The 25013-nt window shown below is 34.2% G+C and overlaps 1 protein-coding gene across 2 annotated transcripts in view; it reads left to right on the top strand.

Annotated features, from left to right (window-relative positions):
* Positions 1–25013, top strand: part of LOC124359196 (5-phosphohydroxy-L-lysine phospho-lyase) — a 177089-nt gene that overhangs the window by 102220 nt on the left and 49856 nt on the right. The window contains exon 2 of one of the 2 annotated variants that reach the window (XM_046811746.1): positions 5401–5589. The exons of the other annotated variant lie outside the window; for it this stretch is intronic. Within the exon in view, the coding sequence (XP_046667702.1) occupies positions 5525–5589 (65 nt within the window). The 5' untranslated portion in view covers positions 5401–5524. The remainder of the gene's footprint in view (positions 1–5400; positions 5590–25013) is intronic. 2 annotated transcript variants of the gene reach the window in all.

Raw genomic sequence — 25013 nt, 5'->3', positions numbered from 1 at the left:
TTCGGTTTGTCACCAAAATCAATTATATATTTACTAATTTAAAAAATGCTTTAAAATAACTACCTGTATTGTGGTGATTATTACTTTGTTCGTTTATTACATTGCTATATATGGGCAGATAATACAAGTGAATGACATTAACTATGATGGATTATACAAATAAATGTATGATAATAACGTAAGATGACGCATTATGATAGTCAACATTTTTCGAAGAGTGCGAAAACTTGAAATTGATTATATTGGCAACGTTTCTCGAACTACTATTCCACACTCCGTTTTTAAGAATAGTCATAAATGCGCTTGTGCTGGCATATCTAGGACCTACGAAAAGAAACATAATCAGTTATTTACGAGTTTCTTACGAGTATTAGGCTTCATCACTGAAAAAGCCAAATTAGAAGCGTGACAATGGGAATTGAGTTGAGAAAATTGTCGTTCTAAACTCCAATTAATTTTTTAATCAATTAACAATTTCTCAAATTTGTGATTTTTGGACAGTTATACAAACCCATTTTAAATTTTTATTACAATACGTTTCAAGCTCTATTCCTCGTATAGTATGGATTTCCCATCGAGCAATATATTGACAGTATCCCATTTTTCTGTATTATACATTTTATTTTTTTTTTAACTTATAAACTCAAATTTGTAATTTTGTAAACTTTTATAACGTTATGTTTAGGTACAAGTTACATAATATTTCATAAAGGACTCTCTAACTTAGCTGTTAAAAGATCCAATTAATCCTGTTCATGACGGTCACAATGGCCTACAATTCAGTATGGGTTGTTTAACTGTAACACTGTACAATTGTCTTCATTTAATTGCTCCCATTGAAACTTCTTCTTATGTGGGAGCTTCTTATTTCCACATAGTGGCGTATGACCTGCACTACAATCATGCCTCGTGTTGTTTAATATTTAAATATTTAGAACTCATGTCTGTTTGTGAGTGTTGTGTATGGAAATTGATTCAGTATTAAGGACTTTCCATTCTTACAAATATTAACAACACAATCATGCATCTATTAATAAATTATAAAAACTATAGAACTATAATAGCAAGGAAAGAGTCATTAGAAGAAAAATAGTATTTAATATCCTCCACGTGTTTTTACGTTTACAAGCAGGACCGTGGACATACAATACCTCCCAGCATGTCAAATACAAAAGTCGGAACCCAAATTGGTCTATTATGTATGACCAGTATGGACTATGTTTAACATTATTAGCTAATTTTTCGTCAATTGTGGAAGATTTTATGGCTAATCTGTGCAGTTTACAATATCTTCTTGGAACAAATCTTTATTGTGTACCTGTGTACGCATGCCTATATATTATGTATACGACTAGTTATTCATATGTCTTGTAATTCGTAAAATTTTATATAATAGCAATCACCCGCGGCGTTGCTCGCAATTTCCTATTGAATAACAACAGGCACGTTTTTTTAATGGCATAATGGACACTCCAGAAAATAAGTGATAGTCACTAAAAGATATTTCAATCTCCAGAATAATTAGACTAAGTAGAACCATGTTTTGGGGCTCTGACGTTGGAGAGTCTTTATCAGTACCAATAAAATACATAAGTGTCTCTGTAACTTTTAATAATAATTGAATGAATAGCTCCAATAATTTAAGTAACACTTGAACTATTTTAGTCCAGAGTGAAGAAATTACTAAGGTCGTAGTAATATTAGTGAGAAACTAATACTAACGTATTAAACTAACGTAGTGAGAACACTAATAATGTAATATTATCAAGTCCTATGATAATTGTTAATCAAAAATAAAATAAAAATAAATAAATGGCTCTTATTTTAGGTTTAGTGTTTGGAGAAGCATTTCTGGTTCGGGTCCATTACATTTCACACGCAATGGCATAGTTTTTCCTGTTACCATGATAACATTTTTTTTACATACTCGGTCTAAGAAGCCTAATTTAGTGAAACATGGTATACATTCGGCCTTTGATATTTTCTTCCGGTATAAGTTATTTCCGGTGTAGTAGTAGTGTGTATTGTCTTTCTCCGTCACAAGACAATGTATACATAATATATGTTGGTATCAATTAATTGTGTACTTCGATTAAAAACCGTATACTTCCGGCCACTTTAATCTGCTTCTGGTCTAAGATATTTTCGGTGCTGTAATAGCATTTGTATTGTTGCACCCCAATCAAGAAAATATATACATACATAGGTCTGAAAAGTCTTCTTTAGTAAAAATGCTACAAATTTCGGCTATTGTAATCTGGTCTAAGATATTTTCGGTGCTTTAATAGCGTTTGTATTATTGCACCTCAATCAAGAAAATATATACATACATAGGTCTGAAAAGTCTTCTTTAATAAAAATGCTACAAATTCCGGCTATTGTAATCTACTTCTGGTCTAAGATATTTTCGGTGCTGTAATAGTGTTTGTATTATTGCACCTCAATCAAGAAAATATATACATACATAGGTCTAAAAAGTCTTCTTTAGTAAAAATGCTACAAATTCCGGCTATTGTAATCTACTTCTGGTCTAAGATATTTTCGGTGCTGTAATAGTGTTTGTATTATTGCACCTCAATCAAGAAAATATAGTGACTTCTGATCTAGTTTATTTTTCGGCATCGGCAGACTATTTAGTGTCTACTAACACACGTGTGTCAAATTTCACCTATGCAGGACGGCGGAAGGTTGATATATAGTTCTTCTAGGGGCTGCAATCGTATTTCAGCCCCTACGGATAATTGATACTCATCAATAAACTGATTTTTGTATATATGGAAATCACAACGGATAAATTTTAAATGCTCAACAAGTTAAAGTTTGTTGTGCAGTTTATTTGTGGAGAGTAATCGGATGTGAATATGTGGGGGGAGGGGAGAGGAGGTAAAGCCGCAAAGCCAAAACAGTTTTTTAACTCAACTGCTTTAGACGCCTCAAAGTATGCCCTTGTTAAGTTTTAGCAATTCAAACATTTGTTTATCTTTGTAAACACGAACTATTATTTAAATTTCTTGTTTCCTTATTTATGCATTTCATAAAATGGCCACAAATGCTTTAATATAATTTAAAAACAATAGTTTAATTAAAAATATTTAGCTCTTCGATGACGAACTAATTCAATTTAGTTCAATGAATTAAAAATATTTGAGCAAAAGAGCAAGTACAAGGTAAGTGTTGTACTTGCTAATAGTATGATCAGAGTTTCTAATTATTTCTGGGTGTACATTATCCAACTACCTGTAATAAAAAGTGTAACTTAATTTTCAAAATAAAAAACATCCTTATAGTTGTGAGGCTGTGAAGGATTATATGTCAATATATAATATTGTATAAATTATCTTTTATGTATATATAAATTCAGTTTCTAAAAGCAATTAAAACTAGTGTTATGGATATTTCAACTCATATCGCCATAGCCAGAGCCTTCGCTTCCGCGTTCAAAGCCTTGTTTATTAGTATCGTTTCTTATCTGTAAAAAAACACAGGGACTGATTGGAATAATGGTTTGATTATAGATTAAAATTAATTATAATACTGTGAATTCATTATATGACAGCCATTTTACTGTGCCATAAATGTTTGTTGGAGGAATACTTACAAACCCTGATATTCTTTCTGTGGGGTGTGATATTGAGACGATTATAACCCTGATATTCTTTCTGTGGGGTGTGATATTGAGACGATTATAACCCTGATATTCTTTCTGTGGGGTGTGATATTGAGACGATTATAACCCTGATATTCTTTCTGTGGGGTGTGATATTGAGACGATTATAACCCTGATATTCTTTCTGTGGGGTGTGATATTGAGATGATTATAGAGCGGCCACGTACAGGTATTTCGGCTTTGTGGACTTTAACTAATGGGTAAAAAACGGGTGTTTTGAGAATCTATATTTCTTAAAATATGAAGTAGAAATCTTTCAACAACCCTTCTTTAATAAAGATTTTTTAACTATTCAGATTATTTGTTTACTGAAATGAATTGTCATGCCAGTTTTAGTAGCTGATCTTTGTTTTGCAATAGGTGATAGGCTTTTTGAATGTAGTCAGAAAGGTTCATAATTACTGAACTATTTTTTTGCATTTTAAATTACGACATTTTTGTTATTTTTCAGGAATGAAATGGCTTTAGACTCTTCCCTAGAGAAATTAATTGGCATTCGCAAATCACCAGAAAAAAATTGTGTCAGGAATGTTAGATAAAGTAATATTAAACAATTTTCTATGGAATGATATTTCAATTAATTTTGGGTTTGGAAAATATTTTTTATGTTAAATTCATAGCTCTTTAGAAAATAACTTTCCTAAAACAGTAAAAGTAGAAACTTTTTGCTTGATTACGCCACATAAAATTAAAGGGATTTAAATTGGGAAATCTATACAAAATATTAAAAAATAATAAAAACTGCTGAAGATAAAAATGTGGGATTGGAGTACCTTAGTATTAGCTTAAGGGAGTGACATGTATTTATTTATGACTTTGAGAAATCTTTTCATAAAATGTAATGCAATAAATGCAATTACATAAATTTTACAAAATTAAATAATTTTAGGAATAGAAATGTCTATTATCGAAGCAATAACTCATGTACATGTGGAAAATTTAACATTTTTATCTTCAGCGGTTTTTAATGTGGCCTGTTTACAAAGTTGCTAAGATTCCCCAAATTAAATGCCTTTAATTTCATGTGAAATATTATTTAAAAAACTTCCACATTTTCTGTATTCAGGAGAGTTATCTTAAGAGCTTTTGATATGTAACAGAAATATTTTCAAACCTAAAACAGATTGCACCATTTTAATTGCTTGTTCTGACTGAAAAGCAGCTTTGTTTTCATACGTAGGCTACAACATTATTTATCTACTTCTGTAGTATGATGTAAAGTTTGTTTCTCTTTTAGGCCAAAACGTGAATTTCGTTACATACAAGTATATGCTGTCTTTGGTCCAAGAGCTTACAGTTTAGTACATTATACTAAATTACACGCTACATCAAAATATATTATAATCAATTCTATTTATATTAGTTACTGAATTATAGTCATACTATAAATGCTGTGTAAAAACTTCATAACTGAAACTTTTATATATAAAAAAAGATATGTGTGTTTTGTAGTAGCCTAATTTTGGTGGCATAGAAATTCACAATTTCAATGAGCAGCAGTTATGTGAAATAATTCCTTTGCACATATCCAATTTTGGTGTGCTCCTTAAAGCCAATCTTTTTTATAAAATATACATTCCTAGTAATTAAGTATTTCAATAATTGTGTCACTCAGAGCCACTCACTTTGTAGATTGTTGACTATCGGAGCAGCGTGGAGGTGCGCACGCCGCTTGTTGTTGTTTAGGTCACGTGGTTCGCCATCACTCAATCAGCTGGCACTTTTCCCAACAGCTGAACGGCGTGGCGAGGCAGTGGCGGACCGGTAGACCTTGACAGTACCAAGTACCATACCAGAGGCTCCAGCGCGGCTGCACTGCAGGTACAACAAACAGTCGAGCTCGCGTGGTCGTGTGTGATGGATTCATCACTGGAGGAGTTGTCTAAGACTGCTACCATCTCGCTCAGAAAGAGGCACATCGGGTGAGTTAGCCAAATAAAATTATTTGTAACATTTTGAAAGGTATTTGGGTTTTAAAATTGTTTTAAATAATTTTGATGCCAGGCAGGAAAAGTAATTCTAATATTAATATTTTCGTTATCCTTTCATTACGAATAGTCTACATTTCAGTTCCAGGTGTTAAAATTAAAGAAGATTTTGTATTTATTCCTTTATATTAGTACAATATAAAATGTCTTGTTTAATCAACATTCTACATGTTGGATCTCAGAATCTAGTTGGTTAAAAACAAATGCATCGTTATTCTGTAACATGATCACATTAATCATAAACTAAGTATGTGTCCTGTGTTATTGAACTCATTATTTCCTTATTTCAATGTTTCATTCAACACGGGTTATAACTAGGATGTGAAGGCTGGACAGATCAATTTTAACAACTCTTTTATTATAGCATTACGTGTTTATTTACTTTGAATATTTTTTATGTTTTGGTGGTACACTTTACGTACAAATCACAATTCAACTATTTTTTATTACGGTACCAATACGATAACGGCTTAAATTTATAAAAGCACCTATCATAAAACTCTTGGCAAGTTAAAATTCAACTGTCATATATATAACCTACTATCCGGAGGCGTGTTGAAGCGGGGTTTCGTAGAATTTGAAAGTAATAAACCAACTTTGCGTCAGCACTATGATAAAATTTATATAAAGTAGGAAGTTTTAAAATTTCTACAATTAGATGCAAATACAATTATATAAATTAGTTGCAATAAAATATAACACAAAACAAACTGTTATAAACAAATTAATAAATACATTACGAATTTACAAAACTAGGAGCCCCAAGAAGTGGTAATGTTAGAAAGAATGAAAAGGTGTTTAAAAACAATGTTAAGGTGAAAAATATTTGTTTCGTTATAGAAATCACGTCATATGGGCGCGTTATAACCGCAGACAAATTTGTATAAAATTGGTTCAGAGGACATAAATAAGAAAATAATTCACTCAAAATATGTTTGAAAAGTCTACATATATGTTTCCAACTGTTCGGGTTTTAGAAAACAATTTCATTCACCAACGGTTTGATACGTAAGGTTCTAAAGTATTTTGGTTCACGTACCAGAAAAATTTTAATATTTACCTATTAAATGGCAGTGGCTCAAAATCTTAAATACCAAATTTCACGAAATGGGAACTTTCCTAATATATCAGGTTTAATACATTTGGGAAATGTTATTACAAAGTATGATATTACGTATATAAAGCATATTTACGTACTCGAGATGAAGGAGTTTTATTTAATCGGACCGATACCGCATTGGCCCTAAATAATGTATAAACAAAACACAATTACGGGGTTAGTTACATGTGTAATTAGGTGAGTTATCGAAATGGAATGTCTGTGTCATACATCATTCACAGGTACAACGGGACTGATGTTCGGATTCCATTACAAAATCAACATTTTCTTCATCTTCGGTATAGTGTGTGGCATAAAGAAGACAAGCGTTATCTACTCGTATTACTGAACGTCATCCAGTGTTACTAAATCTCTGTAAGTAAGACTTAACGTGTTAAGTGCTGATTGCCACATTCAGAATACCCTGCTCTGAATCATGCAATATATCTGCCAACAATCAGCACAAAGCCTTGGCATTGTACAACCGATAAAAAATGGTTTGCATATTCATGATAGTTAAAACTATTCATGTTGGTAGATATATCATATTCACAGCTTGCAACTAATCGCAAACGTTTTGCAGACATCGCTGTAGAAAAAACGTGATATCTGTAACAAAATTTGAATTATGTCTCTTCATGTCATTACTTTGTTTAGCTATGAAACTCTGTGCAGTATTGAAACGATTAAGTAAAAATGTGATATTTCGGGTGAATTTCATTGGACTTTCATAAATATGGTAATATTTTTGTAATAATATTTCGCAAGTTTTACTACTCTAAACATATTGAGTAATCTGAATATACTAGCACTAACCCGCGACTTCACCCGCAATATTACTCTGCAACGTTCCATGTATATGATTTATTAATTCCAATGATTTCAGTAACACGTGAACTATTTTATACTAATGTGGAGGAACCCTAAAACCGAAGTCCGTGGATCCGTTCATAGTGAATTAGTTACTTTGTGATGTAATTTCATGGTTAAGAGGAAAAATAATAATAGATTACTTTTAATTAGAAACTCCCACAAATTTAATAAATAATATCAAATCAATGTTTAGTACATACAATAGTACAAAATCGTCTACTTCGAACGCATATACTCTACTTCAAGTATAAGGGGTAACGTGAGTCCTAATTTTAAAGTATCGGGCTGTGCCTTACTCATAGACCTAAATTGGCTAAACTTTATACTTCAAATGGTTTTCAAGATTATGTCCGCAAACCTAAGCGGACATACATTCAGAGGCTTAAACTTTTCAAATTTGTCCCTATTTGCTAATAGTTAAATTCCAGAAAAGTAAACATATCTATTTTGCAGGACACTCATTGCGTTCCGTTTTCTTTATAGCCTTGATATTTGTTTTTCGAAGGTATAAATATCTGTCCACCTGATACAGTACAGTGTATGCTTTATTTCCAATCCCTGGTCTCTTAGACCACCCTGTTTCCTTGGTTTACTCTAGGAGTTATTTCAATATTTATATATCTCACCTGTATCGCTGATCAATGGTTCGTTGAATTATTTTAGTGCCCGATTCCTCTTTTATTCGTTGCTTTAGCTTCAGTAAATATGCCATCCCACAATGTTTAAGGAAACCTACTTCGAGATCCTATACGTACGTACTTATTCACAGTTCTGTTCATTAGGTAAATGTCCAAAACAAACTAACTGGTCATAATTCGCATTGCTGCCATCTATAATACACATTACATAATAATACTTATCGTTAATATTTGTACCACATTACGACAGCTCATTGCTATTAATGTAAATACATAATTTTGGGACACTGCGTGGCTCGTTGCTTTCTATGCCTCTACCAGCTTTCAAACATATCTGTACAGTAAATGTTTTTTAAGTATTATTGGGTTATCTGGAAATGATGATATGCCTTCGTTCGATTCTTGTACATAATGTATATTCCAAATGCGTACAACTTTTTTCTCTGGGCTTGTGTGATTGAGTATCAAACATCAAACTGATTTTTGCGGTTTAATATAATTATAAGGAACTAATATATAATGACATGAATAAAAATATTTTAACATATGTATATTTTACATACAATCCAACTTTATCCGTATAACCAAAATGGCTCTGAATACCTGCTTGCATGCCATCACAACGTTGCTGACTGCTACTGCTACTTTGTTACCCCTTGATCTCTTGACCCACAATCTACAGCGTTCCTTCTTTGGATCAATATTAACGTACTGATGTTCGGATTCCTATTACAAAATCAACATTTTCTTCATCTTCGGTATAGTGTATGGCATAAAGAAGACTTGCGTTATTTATTACTGAACGTCATCCAGTGTTACTAAATCGTCGTAAGTAAGACTTAACGCGTTAAGTGCTGATTGCCACATTCAGAATATCCTGCTCTGAATCATGCAATATAGGCCTATGCATGAATCATGCAATATATCTGCGATATTAACGTACGTAGCAAGTTTCAGGTCTCTAGGACCTTTCTGTTAGGAGTTATTGCACATATGGATATACAGAGAGGCATATATACAGACAACGGCTTGACTTGTCTTGTACTATCGATAATAACACAATACATTTTTAATTTTTGTTAAATTCCATATTTAATATTTGAACAACCGCCATTATGAAAGGGGAAAAGGATTTTTGCCGTTTAATATAATTATAAGGAACTAATATCTAATGACATGAATAAAAGTATTTTAAAGTTCTGTTTCATACCGTTAACTAATAATAACAGTCTGAAAAAGACAGAACAGGCAGAATCAAGGGACATTCAAACATAAGTTTCATTGAAAATGTTCTTTTTTAATGCTCTGCACAGAACATAACTATGATGGGAAGCGTTGATTCAATGGGAATGTTGAGTTAGCTCATTTCATCTTCTGCTTAGTGCAACGTCTGAAATCCGACACTGTCATAGACTTGCCTCCTGGAATCTGGAGCCCATGTCCGTCTAAAATGGCGATCAAAAATGGTCGGCGATGGAGAAGTTAAAACCTAACTCTTTGTATCGTTTTGACATCAGATACACCTGGACTACAAAAGTCTTCAGGTGGACGTGGGCTCCAGATTCCAGGAGTCAAGTCTATAATAGTTTTGAATTTCAGACGCTGCACTAAGCAGAAGGTGAAATAGAGCGTAACTAAACAGTTGAATTTGTCTGTTGATATAAAATAACTTACTTTTCTGTTAGAAATAAATTTTTTACAATTTGAAGTTGTTTCAATGTGTAAATTCTTAAAGATATAATATGCTTCTACTTTGTAAGCTTCTAGTTTCTTAAATTCAAATGTTAATTTGTTGAACAAATATTTCGCTTATTATATTATTTATGCCAGGGTATGGAATTTGAGCTTTTTAACCTTATATGGAAACATATTGTATGTGTTATAGCATTAGGCCATACAATAAACAGTATATATAATGTTGAGTTTCTCGCACATAAATAAATTGATTAACTATCATTTAGTTATGACGTTTTCATAAGATATAGAACACGTTTTGTGCAGATATTATCATATGAATACAAAATTGTATCTATGTTTGTGCAAATTTAAATTTTACTAAATAAAGGGTGAGCACAATACGTAGAAAATAAACGTGTATTGTATAATTTTTAACAGGTCAGTATTTTTATTGTCCTATAATATGGTTGATGAAGTTTTGTAAAAATCCTTACTTGACTAATTTGCTCGGTTTTTCCAACTGAACTGCTTAATTTGAGGCTGAACCCAAAGATACATGGTTCGTAAACAATTGTTTTGTCACGTTTGAATTATATCAACAACACGGTTCGCCACTACAAAACTGTAGTTAGAACAATCATTTTAGCTCTCAGAGAAAAAAACATATACAATTTTTAAAAGATGTCTGACACGTGCTCAAGAATTTGAGCTGTGTAAGTAACACTGTCAAATCCGCAAGTGTTAGGCACTTGATATTTGGATATTCAAGTTTTGTAATTAAAATATTAATAACCACAACAGATAAAGAGATGACATTTATAATGACGATAAGAAACTGACATGTGCACACAAGTGCTACAAGGTTACCTGCCGCGTGGGCGGCCACTGATAAAGGGTTATTGCTAAACTGATTTGACCCCGTCTTAGTGAGTTCGATAACAGTCTTTTGTTGCGCCAGCACCACGAATCAAAAATCAACTAGTATTTTGTACCCAATTAAAACACTTATAAATTCTTCTAGTTAATAAATGATCAAGACCTCCAATAATGAGTTAGGTAACTAAATATTTATCAGTCGTAACAAAACTAGGATGTTTAATAGCATAACCACCGAGGTGCAGCATATTAATGACATTTCAGCAAGTTGTTTTATTAGGTAGGTGTATTAAAATTATTAAACCCGCTTTATTTCGGGACCTTCGGCGGGAATGAGGTCACGTTGTACTCGTATGTTTCTGGCATTGAAGTGAAATTTCACTTTGTGTACGTGGTAATTAATGCCTTTACAGCTAAACGACTGACTTCTCAGTAAAGAAGCCACAATTTGTAAAATTTGCGCATAAAAGATGTCAACTCTTCCAAATGGTGCAATCTTATTCTTGCTTTTTCCTCGATTTTTCAGGATTTTTACAAACCTATACAACTTACAACTTATATCTAAAATAAAGCTATATAAACACATTCATAAACATAGACTTACACACAAAATAATAAAAATGTACTCGTATATAAAGTAAAGTAAAGATTTCTTATTTTTCCAGGAGGTTAGGGCTAAAAAGCCCGCTCTAACACTTAACATGGGTGTCAATGGCTTAAAGGTGACTTCCGAACCACCACCCGCTTATATAATATCACATTAAAAACACACATATAACTCAGTCAGTGCAACCGTAGCGAAGACCTATGCCATCCGCCCCAGATAGTGCTCCTTCAGCGTCGCCACGAACCGAGGACGAATCTCGAAGGATGTTATCCTACGAGGAAGAGAATTCCACAGACGACATACCTACTACAAAACACTTGTCTTATACAGCAATTCTGTGCGAACACAGACGAACCAGAGTTATTTCCACACCACTTCGATAGACTGATTAGAAAACGTTTAAAAAATAATTTGAAAAGCCGGAATTTAAAATTGAATGGGGACCAATGTTCAAAATATTATTTTGATATTAGTATTATCAGGATATTATTTATATTAGTGCTGATCGTAATGCCATCATCAATCAGGTGTGTGTTAACGTGGACATATATCTGGAGGCCATCAGCATACATGTGGGACTTGCAGTGTAACCGTGCTTAAGTCCTTGACGTACAACACAAACAACAAAGGACCAAGTATGGAACCCTGAGGAAACAGCACACTCGACACTCAGCCACACCTGTACACACCTCGTCACCTACCTGTACATACTACCTTCTGTAAGACAGATAAGTCTCCAGCGACTGCAAAACATTTTCTGAAAAACAAATTATTCTCAATTTTTCCAATAATAGTCTGTAGTTTTCACAGTCCAAAAGCCTTTGAGAAATCAAAAAGTGTCAGTATTGTGCGTAGTGTTTGGTCAATTACGAATCGTATATCGTCAGTGACTTTCAGTAAAGCAGTTTCATTACTATGTCCCGTTCGAAATCCTAATTGTTAAATTATTTAGAACGTTATTGCGAGTCAAATAATCAGTAATCTAGCAGTGCACAATTCTGTCAAGGCCTTTAGATAGAGCGGGTAGAATACTAATTTGTCTGATGTCTTGGCAAGATGTTGGAACTGAGGTCTTGTTCAAGGGGCGGACAATAGCAGACTCCCAAAGTGAAGGAAAAATGCCCTGGCGTGTTGAAAATGTATGTGATTATTGGGAGAGTTGAAAAAAGAATGTTTTTTATTATTCAAATTTTTATGCCGTCAGACCCTTCAGCATCACTGTCAATACGGCGAATTGCCTCCAAACACGTCTGATTGTATTACAGGTTGGAAAGCAAATGTTTCATATTTGTGCCGATGTATAGGCATATGTAGAAGTGTTTTAGCATAATCCGTAACTTGGTTAGTATTGACAGTCTGACAACAAGGAACACAATAGTTATTTAGATTATTTGAGGGTAACAGGATCAGAGGAAAGAGTAGTCTTTGTCCAAACCAAGTTTCCTAATATTGCGCCACAAATCGCTAGATGACTTTTCAATGATAACACAGTACACAAGGTCGTTGTATGAAACTGCTGGAATTGGAATCTGTCCTGGTATATGTCAGAGGGGTCAGTAACAACTAAAAGATTCAGAAGGGAGTCTGACTCGGTAGTGTGATGTGTCGGGCATAGTGGCAGTATGGTCATGTTAGTTGAGTCGAACATTTTTGTCAGTTTCCAAGTATTATAATCTATCGATTTTAGTAAGTTTGTGTTAAAGTCATTCATGGTCTAGACTGTAGCGTGGCAAGTGGTGTAAGAGAGCATTTTAAAAGTACATCAGATGACCTATTCTGGGAGGCCGATAGCACACACCGATCAACAGGACATTCGAAGCAGATAAACCAATTTCAATTCACATGAACTCAGACCTGGCCGAGTATTCAGAGGGAGATGCGGACAGTAGCCTACACCTCAGACCCTCCCTTACATAAACAACTGTATTACCACAACCAATATTTTGAATTCTGTCATTTTCAACAGGACATAGCCAGAAAGGACCGTCTCTCTTGGTACACTCGGCTTAAGCCATGATTCTGATACACCAATAATGTCAAATGTTTCAGGCTGAAAAATTCTCTGATTTCGTCTATATGTCCAGGTAGTGATTGAGCATTAATAAAGTTTCTGATAAGGAGACAGTATTGAGGACAGGAGTTGGGCTGATGAAATGACATGCGGTCGTCACTGCGCGAACCAGCTAAAATGGATCCGCTGGTAGCAGCGGCAGGATACGGCCGACCACACAACCGCGCACAAGCTGATCCGGCAGGAGCTCCTGTACACACACATTCACACTTACATTCATATGACAACATATAACAAAAATAATTCTAGAAGTAATGTATACATAAGAACAAGATCAACTTTAGGATAACTAACGATCATTATTGACGATCTACAGCATTTTAAAGTTCTAAGCTCATAGGTATAGGGAAAAGAAAAATGATACAAAGATTTTCCAGGAGTCCACAAAATTAGGTAAATTAGATAAATTAAGTAAATAAAGCCAGCGATTTAATCAATGAACTATAAATTAGTTGTAAAAATAAATTTAGAAATATAATTAAGTACAAATAAACAGTTAAATTAGCATTGGCTCCAACTTGTTATATAGTTAAAAAAAAACTAACCTTAAGAAAAATATGATTTATAAGAATAGTACATTAACATCATATTATATTGACAAAAAATATTGCATCAAATTATAAACGCATTGTTTGTTGTTAAAAATATATCCATTGAAATAACTTGAAATTCGAGTTTATACGCCAATAAATAACCATTTATAAATTCTTAACTAGATAGTTCATAATTAAAGTTTATAAAACAGAAAATGAAACAAATAATAACAGTTTAGATGAAATTAAAAATTAGTTTTTTCATATGGAATGTCTTATAGTCTTATCGGTAGGAATGCCATCCACCGAGATAGCAACTCTCTTTTTCCATCCCTGTCAAGCCAAAAACCCATCAAGAGTCCAGGCACTCCTAGGCACAAGTTGTTCAGCGGCTCTCTTGAGCGTCTCCATCCTGGCAGCAGTGAGGTCCTCCCGTATTGTTATTTTTGTTTCCTTAAGCTTTTTTGTTGGAGTACACTTCCCTCCACTGTCTATAGCTGGTGAATGTTACTAAGATGGGACGCGGTTTCTTTCCTGCTTCGACGCCTAACTGTGGGACACGGCCATCCCTATGGTAGCGACAAATCTTCTGAAGCTCGATTTTGACTCTCCAGACATCCAGAGCCAAAGCGTCCGTGTCTTCCCCCGGAGAATCGGATAGACAGTAAAGCCGAAGGCTGTTTCGTCTTTGGTACTGAGCAAGATCGTCTAATACTCTCTGCATCTATTGCGCTTCCGTCCTCAATCTGCTCACCTAGGACATTACTTGATCGATGCAGTTGTCTGCAGCGGTCAGCGCGGCAGTAAAATTAGCAATGACGATCTCTTAGACTCTTCCCGAGATGTCACCCACAAGCCACTTTTATGAGATGGCATTGTTTACGGCCAACTCTATTGCCGCAGTAACCTGGGGTGAGATTCCATTGCCGATACCGGTATCAGATACTGGCTTGATGTCCTTATCAGTTGGTCTCTTATCTGTTGACCTTGAGCTTGTCACTGTACGCGAGGCAACTGGAGATCGATTCATTGGCATAATTACACAGATAACAATAATTGTTAGTAGGAGAATAAAAAAGGTGACAAACTTTTTTACCTTCGTGTCTAAAAGGTACTTGAACCGCACTGGGCTCAGAATTCACAGTAAAAAATACGAAAAACCCACTTGAATTTTAATAAAACGCAGGAGCAATAGAGCAACGTGCAGTCTTATTGGTCCTCCAAGTCCTTTGGAGACATTGCTGTTTGTGTATGGTCAGAGCATGACCACGCTTTTAGGATTGTTAGTGCAACCCATAATATTGCTAGCATGTTAAAGTTTTTAATTAATCTTTTAAATTCCCTTCCAAATGACCGATAATATAATGAATTACTAAATAATTCATTACAAATTTACTAAATAATGAATTAATATTTTAATAAGATCGTTAATTCGAGATGAAAACTTTATAAAATGGTCTGGTTTTTGTTTAAAGATGCTAAACTTCTTAACAGTAAATCATGTTGTATAATATAGTTTAAACATGTTTTTAAAGTTAATCACATTTTAAAATTCTAAGTCGAGGGAACTACGAATGCAATTAATTTAATTTTGAAATGAAACGTTACAAAGGTCCGGCTTTGAATTACGTATTCTAATATTTCAATTTCATTGTACTGGTATTTTTATAGTATAGATTCTATTAATTTGTGTTTATATTACATCATTTGTAATAATTGATTTTCAAAGTAAATTGTAAATATTATCAAATTTTGTTGTGCAAATCTACCAACTTCAACAGTGACGCAGTAACATTTTTAGTACAGTTATCGTGTAACTCAATAGATCTCTTATCTTTTGTATCACGCTATTTAATATATAATTAATACCAAACTGCAATGACATAACTCGTGAGCTTTGTTTTATCTTGTCTCGTATTTGACCTTTCTTGAAATATCCTCATGATTTCCACAAGTGGAAAACTTTTATCTGGCATTGTTCTGTGCGATAAGGCTTTATAGCTATATAAAAAGCTTATGTTTTGATTATTTCGAAACGTTACAAGTTATTGACCTTTGATGGACCACTGCTGCTACACGTGCCTTCGCGTGTAAATACTTGATAATTTGATGCTACAGTCTTATTACATTAATAGTCGAATACATAGGCTACTACTCAAGAGCCTGGGCGTTTTTCTTAAAATTTCAGATTGATTGAAATTGAATTGTACATAAATATTGGATTTCTTATTTCATAAATTTTTAGTGATAAAATAATTATATGTTTTACAAAAGGGAAGGAATCACTACCGCACGCTTCCCACCGCCTTTTCGGGAATTTGCACTCGTTCAGAGATACAAAAATCAGTGACACTGCGTTTTGAAATCTGCAATGTGATATCTTCCGTAGGTAGATAACTAGTTAGGTGGATGGATTGTGTGTTGTCTTAGGTTTCTTGATCAGATCTCATATATCGAAACGCAGTGTTATTGATTTTTGTGTATCTCTGAACGATGGCAAATGTCGAACAAATCATGTTATCTTTACAATTTAGTGTAATAAAATATCTTTTTAATTTAAATAATACAATTTTGTTAACTAGTATAATAAGGATGCGAGAATCTTAATGCAATTATAATTGTTTTAAAACGTTTAAAATGTTGGCCTAAAACACATTTCTAACTACGGTTCTCAAAGTAAATTGTAAAATTTGCTTAAACTACACTGCTTAATGCTATAAAAATTGCGAAAATCCATTTGTAATAATTTTTATGACACGTAGATACTTTCAACGTGGTCAATTCTAGTTTTTAGTACAATTAATTTTGCTAGTTATTTTAGTTAATTTTATACTCTTACCAGATATTACGGCGCATGATACTCTAAATGAATCCTATTCAGGTTAATAGGTGTGAACTCTAATGATATGGTTCAGAAACCAAACTCATCTTTCATAGCGTTTTCGAAATGGTACTTAAACTACAATGCGTCTCACCAGTTAGAAATATCACGTGTTCATTCACTTTTACAGCTTACTGTTGCGTAGCTGCTCACAACATTAGACAAGTGCCGTTTGAGAATCAATCATAGGGTAGTTTTAATTTATTTACTCTGCAAAATGTTTATAAATACGCCTTTTCGGCCTTTGGTGGTGGTTCGGACGCCACCTTTAAGCCGTTAGTCCTCAGATTAAATGTTAGAGAGGGCTTCTTAGCCCTAACTTCGCATGGTAAAAAACTAGACATATTTAATCTATTTTATAATACAAAATTCGCCCAATTATTTGTTAAATCGCTAAAAGGCTTTTGAAATAAAAAATCCGATTTCCTGGAGTTAATAACGTGTCTCAAACATTTCGTTCCTACGTTATTTGGAAGTTACATTTTGTACGTTGGCCACTGATTGAATTTTATCATGTCATAAGCCTACGCTTGAATTACTTCAACTAATTTTTGTGTTAATTACAGCTTTATTATCAGTTCCTAAAGCACGTATAACATAAAACATCAATTCTGTTGCCATCAACTACAGTTATAAACTAACGACACAGCTGAATTCCGTGGTTGGACATACAACATTGTAGAACTCATTCTTATCTATGTAGAAATTAAGTTTCATAATTTAAAGTTTTTTATGAAATCTTTCTCGACATATCTTGCCACATTATACACACACATTTTGTATTAAATTGGGTTCAATAACAGTGTTTAAATAATGCAAGTCTACATACTAAGTCACCATAAAATGATGTTGGATGTATTGGAATAATTATGCCACTATGTTAATGCATATATATATATATATATATATATATATATATATATATATATCTTATATATATAAAAATCTTGAGTCACGATGTATGTTGCCAATAAACTCCAAAACGACTGAACCAATTTCAATCAAATTTCACATGTATCCGTAATTTAGTCTAACTTAGAAGATAGGATAGTTATTATCTGAATTATTCGCTTATGTCGTGAATATAAACGAATAAAATGAAGAAAAGTTTTCAAAGCGCCTGCACATTATAACCTGCAATTACGAGATAGATACGTATATTAAACAGTGAAACACTATTTGAAGGCGCTAAGTTATGATGTATAATTGTCTAAACTAAATTTTTGGTTGAACTTAAAGGTTGAGTGGTAGACCACTTTGTAATAAAATACATTATGCATGTACAATACATTTTTGACATATTTTCTTGATCGTGACATCAAGGTAAAATCTACATCGGGGTTGGAAATATAATTTACTTCAACCAGAAATGCTCATACGCGGGCAAAACTTACGAAAAGCGTGCGAAGCCGCGGGAAACAGCTAGTATATATATATATATATATTCATGTGAACATCCTATATAGGAACACAAAATTTCTGCTATTTTCTCGTTGCCAACATGCTTAGGCCTACCCGTAAGACCATTGTAAAAATATCCGCTCAGTCAAACCCCATGGAGTGAAATACATCATTATCGAACTCAGTGTTGCCTATATAAAATTAGGAATCCAGCAAAATTTAAAGTCTGTAGGTCAGTATGTTTTTGAGATATCATGCGAATAGACAGACAGACAGAAATTTTTTTATAAAAGTTTTTCAGGCCATCGAGTTATGAGCTTCACTAACGCTCGGCCAATAAATACTGAATAAAATTTCGTCAGGGACACGACGATCTTCCAGAATTGTTTGAGACTATTTCTAGAATAATTGTAACACAGAGGTTAATTGTCCAGTTATTTGTCAAGTTTATACATTAATTTGAACAACTACAGATTATTACAGAAACTCTTGGCTTAAAACAAACTGTGTTCATAAACAAGGCAATGAAAAATTAACAGGAAGTAACTAATAACCGAACAATGAATTTTAGCAAAGAACGAGGAAGGTCTTATGAAGGAAATGTGCGGGGGCGGGCTGATGCGGGCATTGAGTCGCTCGCAATATTCATTTACTTGTGTGTTTCTACAACTTCCACCCAATCCCCACCACTAACTGGTTTGCCAAGGCCGATTATCGACTTGTCAAGTTCTGTTAAGTTACTTTTCACCAAGGCTGCATTTGCAACTCGTCCAGCAACTGGTTTCTGCCGGTGAAATTTTCGGCAAACCTCATTTAGAACGGGCTGGCTCAATTGATAATATTGCAATACTGGGCAGTACACTCGCCTGTCGCCACCGAATCGCACACACGGTGCTTTTACAAGAGGTTGTGATTCTTCCGGTAGTAAACGAAACTGTTTGATAAACTGCACACAGCACTCTACTTTGTACCCCATGAATTAAGGTTCGGGAAGGCATTTACGCCGCTAATGAACTAATGTTTAAAGTTAAAATTTTATTTTTAAAAATCATGCGTTAGTAAGTAGGGCAACTAATATTGAGGTTATGAAATTCCAAACTTTTGTCCGTGCGATGCAATCATGATTATTCCTAATGACTTTTCCGACCTGAACAATGACTTTGAGAAGCCCTAAAGTTTTATCAGATATTGAAGCACGTCTCAGTAACAAAGTAGATCATGGTTAATCTTTACCTGATGACGCCCAGAAGTAGAAGAATATCTCCCTCGGTCTGTCGATGTACTCGGGCTACAGCAAGACAATCTAATACTACTATTTTTAATGTAACCGAAATTTCAAGTTTACAAATATGAGACGGTCTCATTATTCGGATAAAATATGATTGGCAACTAATGCTCCCTCTGAGAAAGTTTATTTCAATCGAATAGAAAAATATATATTCCTTATAATTGCCTTTGCTTATTAACTTTCCATGAGAACTGTGGCAAATAAAAAGAAATTTCTTCTTGATTCTCACCCGTCAGAGTTCTCGGTCTCTCATCATAAAACCCCTATTAATGAAAATACTTCAAAAGCTATTAATAGGTCAAATTATTAACTGAAAACGTATAAAGTATATCAGTGATACCCCTCTTATTATACTGTAGTAGAAAAAAATGTTTAATGAATTAACCCAGTTACATAAATATTATTAAAACGTAACGTTCATTTAGACTCAATCTTACTGAGCTTTTTCACTCTCTAGCTTCTAACTTTCTTTCTTCAACGCGTAAATTTTCTTCTCTAAAACTGACCTCACACAAATATTAGTATGTTTGCTTTATCTATTTCTCAAGTTTTGTAGAAAGGTAACTCTCGATATTATTGATAAGCTAGCGTTAGTAGATCAGTTACACGTCGATTGTTCTCACGATGTACGAGGTAGCTTTATCTATTTCTCAAGTTTGGTAGAGAGGTAACTCTCGATATTATTGATAAGCTAGCGTTAGTAGATCAGTTACACGTCGATTGTTCTCACGATGTACGAGGTAGCTTTATCTATTTCTCAAGTTTGGTAGAGAGGTAACTCTCGATATTATTGATAAGCTAGCGTTAGTAGATCAGTTACACGTCGATTGTTCTCACGATGTACGAGGTAGCTTTATCTATTTCTCAAGTTTGGTAGAGAGGTAACTCTCGATATTATTGATAAGCTAGCGTTAGTAGATCAGTTACACGTCGATTGTTCTCACGATGTACGAGGTAGCTTTATCTATTTCTCAAGTTTGGTAGAGAGGTAACTCTCGATATTATTGATAAGCTAGCGTTAGTAGATCAGTTACACGTCGATTGTTCTCACGATGTACGAGGTAGCTTTATCTATTTCTCAAGTTTGGTAGAGAGGTAACTCTCGATATTATTGATAAGCTAGCGTTAGTAGATCAGTTACACGTCGATTGTTCTCACGATGTACGAGGTAGCTTTATCTATTTCTCAAGTTTGGTAGAGAGGTAACTCTCGATATTATTGATAAGCTAGCGTTAGTAGATCAGTTACACGTCGATTGTTCTCACGATGTACGAGGTGGCTTTATTAACTCTCGTGGTTTCAAAAACATCCTTTTACTAAACATCGAATAGGTATCTTCATACTTGCACAATAAGACAGCTTGTCTCAGTTTGTGCTAAATGATTATGACACAGACGAATCGAGTTTTAAACTACAGATGTATCCAGGGCCGTCCCTAGATTGGTGTCACGCGGGACCAGCGTAGCCGGAGACCCCCTCCTCGAACATAAATACTCGTATTCAAAGTAAACATGATTTTACTATCACTATTTCTACATTTAGTCACATTCAAATGAAATAATCATTATATTTTATTATAATTCCATATCGTATATGATATTAGTATACGTAGACTGCGGCTATATTATTATCACGGTACAACTGCGTTATTGCCTCCCTCAGCAGCTTGACCCGGTCGCCTGCCCTCCTGCACACGGCCCTGGGTATGTCACTTGATGTTGTCTATTCTATAATATATACGACCTTCTGAGATCCAAATTCCCGGGTACTCCCATCAGAGATCCAAACTCCCAGGTACTCCCAGGAGAGATCCAAACTCCCGGGTACTCTCAGCAGAGATCCAAACTCCCGGGTACTCCCAGGAGAGATCCAAACTCCCGGGTACTCTCAGCAGAGATCCAAACTCCCGGGTACTCCCATCAGAGATCCAAACTCCCGGGTACTCCCAGCAGAGATCCAAACTCCCGGGTACTGTCAGCAGAGATCCAAACTCCCGGGTAGGCCTACTCCCATCAGAGATCCAAACTCCCAGGTACTCCCAGCAGAGATCCAAACTCCCGGGTACTCTCAGCAGAGATCCAAACTCCCGGGTACTCCTAGCAGAGGTCCGATTCCTTCAAGTATATGACTAGACTAGTCATGTTTTCATGTTGTCAAAATTGTAAACCGCATAAAAGTTCGAGAATTTTATTTGAACTGGCGTTGTGACTTATAATAATTGGAAATGTTTTAATTTGTTGTGATGACAACTTAGCTAATCAGTACATTGACCTCTGACATTTGCTTTTTAATCGATATTGTGTTTGTATGTAATAAATTAAAAGTTAACGAAAACTGGATCACATAACTCTGGTAGTGGAATCACAGTGTTGTGAAAAGGGCAGACAAAGCTCACATTATGCGTACGATGGAGTATTTTATGTGAGGACTGAGGAGTAAACTTCAACTGCTGAATAATGTTATCTGACCAACACCACGTGAAGAGTGTAGAAAGGACAACACAAGAGGCGATGCTAGACCGACATGTGTGGCAGGTCAAACGACAACAGGTAGGCCTAGGTCAGTCAAGGCCGCCGCCTTGATTATCTCCGGGGCCGTATTGGAATGACAACATCTCATTCGTTCATTGAGCGCATTCACTTGCGGTATTCTCATCTTCACTTATCGCCGTTGCCGATATTTTCATGGTTTTACTTTTTTCTATTACTACGAATCATTGAATAATAAAGTAATTAATTGATCATATTAGTCCGGAAGCTAAGAGCTAATTTATTTACATTGTATAACCATACAACCCAGTATTTCGTGAAATATCATTTACTCTAACAAAGGAATCGAACGTTAGACAGGATAGTTTTGGTGGGGGATCGAAATGGGAAGGGAATCAAAAGGGTTAAAAAGATAAAAATTTATTTTAAACTACACAGGAACAAGACCTTTGCCTGCTACAAAGGCAATAAACGTACTAAAAATAAGATTTATACACATTGAATATACTTTATGTAATATTGAGTTCTTTGGGCTCTTTGTGTTAGTTTGTCTTCAATGATATTGATTTATTCGCCTACTTTTAATATGTGGAGAAAATTCACTAAGATGTTTTTAATTTTATGATTATAATAGTAAATTGTTGGATAAACTGTTGATAAACAATATTGTAGATATCAGATGTGTTGATCTAGTATAATAATAAACAAGCGCAAAAAGTGTCATCTACTGAAGTAGTTTCATTTTTCATGTATCTACATTTCTCTACCACGGTTGTAGCCTTCTGTTGTTGTTTTTAATTCGTTGAAGATAGCTGTAATCCCTGCTTGTATAACGCCAAATCCCAAAGACGTTGCGGTTTGAATAATGGTTTTCCATTTTTTAGTTTACTCATTAATGAGAGGTGGGATTGGTGTTCGAAGAATGTCCTTCTGCCTCCTTTCACCACATTTGTCCAGTGAAGGCCAAATGCTTTCTTTACAATGTATGACGACTACATAAGTCATAAGAACAGAAACTCTATAACGTTTGTGGTTACGCTAAACAAATGAGCCTCGTCCTTGACTTGACTCCGTGGTGTTGACACAAATAATGTTGTCACGTCGAAAGTCCGTGGTATTTCCTCTTCCTCCCTTTAATTCTACTTTGCCTTTGAGTATGTGTGCTGCTCTTCTTCTTGTGTCTTTAACCCATAAAAATCACAGTAACTACTGTAGGTCAAGCAAGTATAGTCTGTATGTCATAACAACGTTCCTCAGTTACATTTTATGGAAAGCCTGATCTCTACTTTAATTGGATAGAAAGATACTTTCAAATTATGAAGCAACTCTGGCCTAATAATTGCGTTACTAGAATGAACCAAATTCTACTGTTACAAACACATAAATTTAGTTGTACACTTTTAGTTGACCATCAGAATTGTAGCAATTGTTTTTGTACTTGTATTTGGTGCGAGATCCTACAAGCTTGTAGTTGTACTCCAATTTACCCAATGAAGGCTTTGGTTGGTGAAAGGAGGGAGGGAATAAAGAAAGGATTTAAACGGTTGCCGAAATGGCGTCGTTCTGTTGCCTTCCAGCTCATTGAAGGATGAGCGATTGATGTCCTTGTCCACACCGCAGTCACGTGACGGTGTTGATCAAATTGAGCGTAATACCACTCCAATTTATGTTATTTCAATTAAGCCAATTGAGCCCGTTGTCTAAACTGCGCAGTGGTTGAGCACCGAGATGCGCATTTAATTTATCATTTATACTTAAGTGATAAAAATTGAGAGGGTATGCTTTAGAAACAGAATAGCATTTCTATGGTCGTGATGGCTTTTAAACAATCAAACAATAGTTAATAATTTAATAATGATAGTTTATTCACAATTTAAAATGGTTGATTAACCATTATAAATTGTTCATCGCATGTAATCATTTTTATTTTTAGTCTATAGGGATAAACTACCTAATCCTGTATACTAGGTGAAACTAAATTAGGAAGTTCAACTTTTTTTAGTTTCTTAGCGATTACTTAGCTCTGTAAACTATAGGCAGAAATCCATTATACTAAAGAGGTTTTTCAAAAATTCAAAACTGCCATTTACGGATGATAAAGCTAATATTTTTAGAACTTTTTTTAACTTCTTATAATTATTCCTTTAACATTATTTTTTCTTATTATAAACCTTGTATGAATGGTGCATGAATAAACTATACGTAGTCTACTGTAGGTTTGTACAATTAAATTAAATCATACTAAAAGTGATTTTTTTGTAAAATGTAATAAACTTTAGACAAAACATGTCAGTAAAGGGATCTTTGTAATTTATATTTCTCTTTAATTAGGAAATATTATGATTGATCTAAGAAGGCATCAAAGTGATGCACATGCTCCTAAATTATCTGCCATGTTTAGAATGTTTACCTACTTCATTTCTGAATTAATTTTGCGTGCTCTGTAGTTTTTGGCCAGTTAATTAAAACACCATTTATCATTATAAAACAAGATACTTGCGTGTTTGTGAAGCTTCTGTTGGCTTATTTGAACGACTAATATTATTCAAATTCAGAACTGTGATATATACCGTACGGTTGTTACAGTTAGATAAGATTACAGTTAGACACTACTTACAGAGCAGTATCTAGTTGTAAATATAGAGCGAAACCAAAACAATAGTTACTCATTTATTTTCTTTATTTTTTACATCTGTAAATGATCGACGACGGCAGAGGTTTACTGGCGACCATCTAGAGTTTATCCCTATCAGAACAATGTTAACTTCAAGCAATTTTATGGTCTTATTTTTAATCGCAGAGTTATGAAAGATGTGTTGCAATAAAGATATAATAAACTAACATCAAATCGCTTTTCAGTTTTTCGATAGTTTTATTGGTTATTTCAAAAACAAATCTTAAACGTTTTTATCGTTTAAATATTCA

The sequence above is a fragment of the Homalodisca vitripennis genome, chromosome 4 (genome assembly GCF_021130785.1).
Source record: "Homalodisca vitripennis isolate AUS2020 chromosome 4, UT_GWSS_2.1, whole genome shotgun sequence".
Lineage (NCBI taxonomy): Eukaryota > Metazoa > Arthropoda > Insecta > Hemiptera > Cicadellidae > Homalodisca > Homalodisca vitripennis.
Note: the sequence above shows the minus strand (reverse complement) of the source record. Positions and strands in the feature narration are given on the sequence as shown.